A 7500-nucleotide genomic window follows, 5' to 3' on the forward strand; every position below is an offset into this window, starting at 1 on the left:
GATCATCAGGATGGAATGAGAGGTAGAGTTGAGTGTCATCAGCATAGCAGTGATATGAAAAGCCATGTTTCTGAATGACAGAACCTAGTGATGCCATGTAGACAGAGAAGAGAAGTGGTCCAAGAACTGACTCCTGAGGCACCCCAGTAGTTAGATGTTGCGACTTGGACACCTCACCTCTCCAAGATACTTTGAAGGACCTATCTGATAGGTAAGACTTAAACCACTGGAGCGCGGTTCCTGAGATGCCCTTTGCCAATAGGGTTGACAGAAGGATCTGGTGGTTAACTGTGTCAAAAGCAGCGGACAGATCCAGCAAGATGAGTATTGAAGATTTGGAATCTGCTCTTGCCAGTCTTAGGGCTTCAACAACTGAGAGCAAGTTGTCCAAGGCAGAGCAAGGTCTCGGTTGAATGTCCACTTCTGAAACCAAACTGGTTGCTGTCAAGGAGGTTGTTCTGTGTGAGAAAGGCAGAGACTTGGTTGAACACAGCTCGTTCAAGTGTTTTTGCAATGAAAGGAAGAAGGGAAACCGGTCTGTAGTTTTCTAAAAGAGATAGGTTTAGGGTGGGTTTCTTAAGTAATGGGGTTATACGAGCCTGTCTAAATGTTGATGGAAAAACACCAGTGTGAAAAGATATGTTAATGATGTGAGTGAGAAATGGCTTGAAGGATATGAGATGGAATAGGATCAAGCGGACAAGTAGTAGGATGACTAGAACGGATGAGTTTGGAGACTTCTTCCTCAGAGAGTGAAGAGAAGGATGTGAACGAGTGTATGTTTGCTGGTAAGATGTGCTTGACAGATTGTGGTGTGGAAAATTGTGCACTGATGATTTTAATTTTATTAATGAAAAACGTGGCAAAGTCGTCAGCTATTAGAGTTGATGCAAGAGGGGGAGGAGAAGGAGGACAAAGGAGCGAGGAAAATGTTTTAAAGAGTTAGATGCGAGAGTTAGACGAATTGTTAATTTTGTTATGGTAGTATGTCCTTTTAGCATTGGAGACATTAGTAGAGAAGGAAGAGAGGAGTGACTGATACACATTATATTACAGCTAATAATAAAAAATATTATTATTATACTTATTATTATATTACAGATGATTTAATAATAGAATAACAAAAATATTACATAATTAAATAATAAAACAAAATTAATAAAAAAATATATATTGTTATATAATTTTCAATAATATTAATACATTTTTTTAGTGAACTATATGAGGTAAAGCATGATTTCATGTTGACTATGCAGAAGTCTACATCTAATCTTCAATTGAATTACTTGTTGGCAAGGAGGAACAAATTATATATTAAAGAAATCTTGTTTATTACTTGTATTTCTTATAGGAAGAGTTCTTTCTGTTAAAGCTGATTAATCAAGGAACTCTTGCTGGTTAAGCTAGTCAAGATGCCTGGTAAGGACACAAACATGCCAGCATCCAAAACACAACATATGCTGAACGTTTCAATAGAGCTGATACACCACAACCTCTCACTTTCTTTCCTCTCAGTCTATAAATGACAGCTAAGGTAGGGTCTCTTTACATCCTCCTGCTCCAGCGGAGGCTAAAAGCTTCCTCTCTTTCTAGTGATGGTAAGAGCCTTGCAAAATTAATAGAATTAATGAGGTCCCCTGTGGAGGCAGCCGAGTTGATCTTAAGAGTCAGACCTCTTTTTAGATCTCTCAAGTCCTGCTCTCTCTCGGACAGACCTTGTCTCTTTCTTCCTCCCGCCTATCCACTCAGCCAAATCCTGAGCGACTGTCTCTATCTTGAACACGGGCATTAAAGCATACCACATCTCCCAACACTGTTGTTGAGAACTACGCTGAAATGCCTCTTGAAATCGCTCTGCCAGACTCTGGAGACCCGCTCCGCTCGCTGCAATCTTTTTCACTCAAAAGCCTTCTTGATAAGCTCTTCACCTTCACAAAAGTGGAGGTGGAGGTCTGGTGTGCCATATTCACCAGTCATTAAGACTCCAGCAATGTGAAGTCTGATCGTAAAGCCACCTCAGCCATCTAAACGCTCTTCATTGCCTTGACTTCTCCAACCTTCCCCCATCAAACGATGACTAAAAGCATAGCTAACTATAAAGGGAAAAAAGCAGGCCCATAAGAGCTTGATTGCACATCCTGCTCAGGTTGCAATCACACATGGTTTTGTTATAACATTTAAGCAAACAAAAATACTGTTTATGACTAAAATGTCTTTCAGGAGTCAGACCTGCATTTTGAAAAAGAATTTGGTAAAATAAATTCTATTTAGAGTTTGCACTGAGAGTTTGTCTGAACAGACAACATGATATTCTATTCAAAAACAAAGTTTCTTTTTAGTGAAACTGTCATAGTTGTTAACATTTGACTCACTTATAGACAGGATGTTTATATGACATTAAGTAGTTTTTAACTACTGCTAAAGATTTAAATGAAAAAAAAGAAAATACATTTATTACAAAAAATTACATTACACAGCATGGGTCATTTATATATTATAAATATTTATTAATAACAAATAGTAAAAAAAGGGCAAACATTTGCCTATGTATTTATTTATTTATATATATAATTTATTATAATATAATTCTTAATCATCATCATCATCATAAAACATAATCATTTATAATAATAATAATAAAAATAGTAGTAAATAAAATAATAGATGATAAATAGATAGTCAAAAGTTATCAGATAAAATATATTTTGTTATAAAATTTGTATTTATTATAACAAAATAATAATAAATAGTATTATTACCAGACAAATAAATGAGGTTGTATTATATATATATATATATATATATATATTATTCCTTAATAATAATGATAATAATAATAATATACTCATAAAATGGAATAATTTATAATAATAATTGTAGTAGTTGCAGTAGTGAATAAAATAATAGATGATAGGTAAATAGTAATAAATAGGTAATACGTTATCAGATAAATAATATTGTATTAAATTTATTACATTATTTTAATTATTATATCAGAATAATAGTAAATATTACCAGATAAATAATATACATAATAATAATATTTTATTAAATTTTTACTCATTGAACAATTAATTATAATAACAATAATAATAATAATAATAATAATTATTATTATTATTGTTGTTGTTATTATCATTATTATGAGACAAGTTATTCATCAACTACCTAAAAACAGAATGCTGTAGAAAACACTGACCCAGACACATGATCAGACCCTTGAAGAATGGTGTCATCACAATACCCCTCAGACCCATCAGAGACCCCTGTTCGTTCAGTCTCCAAAACCTGTTCCACGTAACAGGAAGCTCAGCTGATCTACATGATTAAAACATCCTGCTCTAGGGCCGGTCAACCACACACAGCAGGCAGCGTCGTGTGACAAGGTCAGCCAAATGTCGTGTGAGGGTTTGAGTGTGTATGTGTGTGTGTGTGTGTGTGGGGGGGGGGGGGGGAGGGTGTGGGGGAGTGTGTGTGTGAGGGATTGAGTGTGTGTGTGTGTGTGTGAGTGAGTGAGTGAGTGTGTGTGTGTGAGGGATTGAGTGAGGGAGTGAGTGAGTGAGAGTGTGTGTGTGTGTGTGTGAGGGATTGAGTGAGTGAGTGAGTGAGTGAGTGGATTAAGGCTGGCGAATGCCAACTGGAGAAACAAGTGCCTCTTCACATATAGGCCTAAATGGTAAAGACTTTCTCTAGCCTAGCAGGTGCATGTCTGTATGCGTGTGTGCAAAGGAGGCGGGATTCTTGGTGAGCCGCCAGCCATAAGGTCGATGCAAAGCAGGAAGCAGAGGTCCACAGCTCTTGCGCTGCAGTTCCTGTTCTCTGCAGGGTATCGCCTTCTCAGCGTAGCTGTCTAGAGCCACAGAGCCAACACCCAGCACCGAATCACACATACACACTCACAAACACACGCATATTCACACACACACTCACACACACACACACACACACACACACACACACACACACACACACTGAGAACAGCTTTCTATATACTCAAAACCATGAGCTTTTCACTTTAGCAAACAAGGAAACAAAAGGCACTTGGAGATGAAAAACAATTTCTAGACTTTCAGAAATGCATATTAATGGAATATGACAGAAGATAAAACCTGAAGTGCTCAACTTCTGAGCCATGAGTAACTGCAAAATGAATTACTTTTTTTAACCAGTTTTTCTAAACACGCCCCCCATCTGCCATTGGCTGGACAAAGAGATAGCCCCACCCTCGGCATTTTAAACTGGAGATAAAAGATTTGAACACTTACTGTAAAAAGCCACAAATGAGCTGATAATTATTTTCATAATTATGTTATCACCAATAACCGATAAAAGGCTGATAATATAATTATATTTATCTTCATTTAATCTATTATCTATTTAAATAAATTAATTCAGAATAAAACCCTAAAATCAATTGTTTTAAATGTTACATTTGATTTCAGTAATTATAACTGTTAACCATTTTCTCACTTATTAACCAGGATGTTTATATGACATTAAGTAGTTTAACTAATACATTTAATAAAAAAAAATCAATGAAATGTAACTAAAGAATATGTTACATAGCATGGGCTCTCTATATGTGACCCTGGAGCACAAAACCAGTCTTAAGTCGCTGGGGTATATTTGTAGCAATAGCCAAAAATACATTGTATGGGTCAAAATTATTGATTTTTCTTTTATGTCAAAAATCATTAGGATATTAAGTAAAGATCATGTTCCATGAAGATATTTTGTAAATTTCCTACTGTAAATATATAAAAACTTAATTTTTGATTAGTAATATGCATATTTATTCAGAAAATTTTTGTGGTCCAGGGTCACATATTATAAATAGTATTTGGCAATCCTTTGCCAATTTATTTATTTATTTTCATAATTATGTTATGGCAAAGAACCAATAAATGACACATAATAAAATATATATACTATTAAAATTAATTAATTAATTATAAATAAAACACTAAAATCAATTGTTTTAAATGCTACATGTGAATTTAGGAATAACAGAAGTTAACATGTGACTTACTCATAGGACGCTGATTAGTAGTTTAAGATAAATATTAAAATAATAAAAAAGAAATCAGCCATTTATTTGTTATGGCCGATAACTGATAAATGGCGGATATTAAAATTATGCTCGATATGAATAAGTGAATTAATTAAAAACAGTACATTAAATCAATCGTATTAAATGCTAGATGTGAATCTAGGAATCATAACATTATAATGGATATTCATTTTTGAGGTTTACATTTAGCAGTGTTATAGCAGTAGTGTTTTTACAAATTAACTTCAAGTGAACATTAAATAAATAAATAGATACTAGCAACTAGCATGCCCAATGAAATAAACAATATTGACTGATACCAATAAATTTGGAAGAAAAAAAAAATCTCATGACTCGATATCATTCATCACTAGTATTTCTGTTTTAATATTTAGTCTACACATTGAATTGCTGCACGTAAATATGCCAATACAGCCGTCAGGTCTCTCTCTCTCTCTCTCTCTCTCTCTCTCTCTCTCTCTGATCTCATCAACTGATCAATCAGACTGTCAGTGGATATGATGCAGGGCAGGAAATGGAGAGACTGCAGGAGGGAGAGGGGCCCAGAGCGAGCGGAGCGCCGGGAATCCTGCAGCAAAGGCTGATGGGAGATTTCTACTCTCCGGGGGCAGTAGAAGCGACTCGATTCCATAAACAAGGTGCACGATCGGTCAATAGTTGCCGTCACTCAGCAGGAACAGTGAGTCGTCATGGCAGCGCCACAGGGCCTGTTTACAATCAGGCTTCCTGGGACTGAAAATATCAGTGCAAGGGAGCGTTTGCACAGCATACAAGCCACTAATGAGTCATTGTCTTTCATGACACTGCTTCGAACAGCATGTGCCTAGATTTTGGGACATGGTTCGATTTCAGACTCACCTGTTTATGTGGTCCTCTCAGGATGTGAGCTCTGGCCCCCTCACACGCCGTCCTCATGGCCTCCAGTGACGGAGTCCCCAGCAGATCTGTGATTAAGTCCAGCTAGTACATAACAAAAAAAGGAAAGAGCAGATGAGTTTTGTGTACAGAATGAATAAAGAACAGCATTTGTAAAAGATGCATAAATCAAGCTCTTTGTACACATATATTCTGAAATCCAGGAGTTCAGTTTTGCCACTGAAGTATTTTTTTATTTTTTTTTTTACATATGAATTTATTTGTTACTATATCTAGCCCATACAACTCACTGGTTTCCTCATTTAGAAGATATCCAGGGATTTTCAGGGATACCACATATTCAGGATTGTGATTATTTACAATAAAAACAATAAATTAAATATAACACTTAATATAAATCACCTTATATAACAATTACAATTACTAAGAAATGTAATAAGAACTATTGGTAACACTTTGCTTAAAGCCTCTATGTATAATGCATTATAAAGGTATTCATAATGTACGTTGTATTGCATTACATCTTTTCATAAGCAATTATAACCAAAGTTAAAATGAATTATAATACATGAAAGTTTGTTTGTTGTGTTTTTTAATGCATTATACTTTATAAAGGCGTAACAATGAATAGAATGTATTATAACTGTGGCTATAATTATTTATGAGATCATACAATGAATTATATGGCTCATTCTAAGGCATAATTAAAGCAATAAAACTATGTTTATAATGTATTATATATAAAGACCTTAAGTAAAGTGCTACCAAATTGTTAGAAATGTAAACTAACTACAACAACACCAACAACAATAAAAAAAGAATAATAAATTGTATTGCATAACTGTATTATTATAATATAGTATAATATAATATAATATAATACAATATAATATAATATAATATAATATAATAAAATATAATATAATATAATATAATATAATATAATATAATATAATATAATATAATATAATATAATATAATATAATATAATATAATATAATATAATATAATATAATATAATATAATATAATATAATATAATATAATATAATATAATATAATATAATATAATATAATATAATATAATATAATAATATAACATGTTCATGATCTGTACATAAACAAACTGGAGCAGAACCATGTTCAAGTAAATCAAATTCTTTACTGGAGAGAATTTAATGAGCCTTAAAGGGGATGTCGATGTGCTGTAGGTGCACATTCAGGGCTGTGTGGACACACACACACATACTCACACTGTGAGGAACAGCTAGTCCCAGAGTCTCTGACACACTGCAGGGCCAGTATTATTAGAACATATGGCTCATAATATTCTATGTGAACTACATAAAACAAAAAAGTGTATCTGTAGTTGTACTGCTCAAACAGTTTCTTACTTATGTTACTGCATCACACTTAGGGCCCTATCATACACCCGTCCTGCGCCGTGTTGTTTAAATCGCAAATGCATTTGTGCGCCCATGGGCATGCTGGTCTAAAAAAGAGGTGTGTTCAGGCGCATTGTTGGCGCGTTGCTATTTTGAGGAACTGAAAATA

The 7500-nt window shown here is 34.2% G+C and overlaps 1 protein-coding gene across 1 annotated transcript in view; it reads right to left on the reverse strand.

Moving 5' to 3' along the window:
• Positions 1-7500, reverse strand: part of LOC107588115 (serine/threonine-protein kinase NLK-like) — an 88038-nt gene that overhangs the window by 20040 nt on the left and 60498 nt on the right. The window contains exon 10 of the mRNA XM_016276128.1: positions 5930-6031. Within this exon, the coding sequence (XP_016131614.1) occupies positions 5930-6031 (102 nt within the window). The remainder of the gene's footprint in view (positions 1-5929; positions 6032-7500) is intronic.

Source organism: Sinocyclocheilus grahami, unplaced genomic scaffold, assembly GCF_001515645.1.
Source record: "Sinocyclocheilus grahami isolate Dianchi unplaced genomic scaffold, SAMN03320097.WGS_v1.1 scaffold6.1, whole genome shotgun sequence".
Taxonomy (NCBI): domain Eukaryota; kingdom Metazoa; phylum Chordata; class Actinopteri; order Cypriniformes; family Cyprinidae; genus Sinocyclocheilus; species Sinocyclocheilus grahami.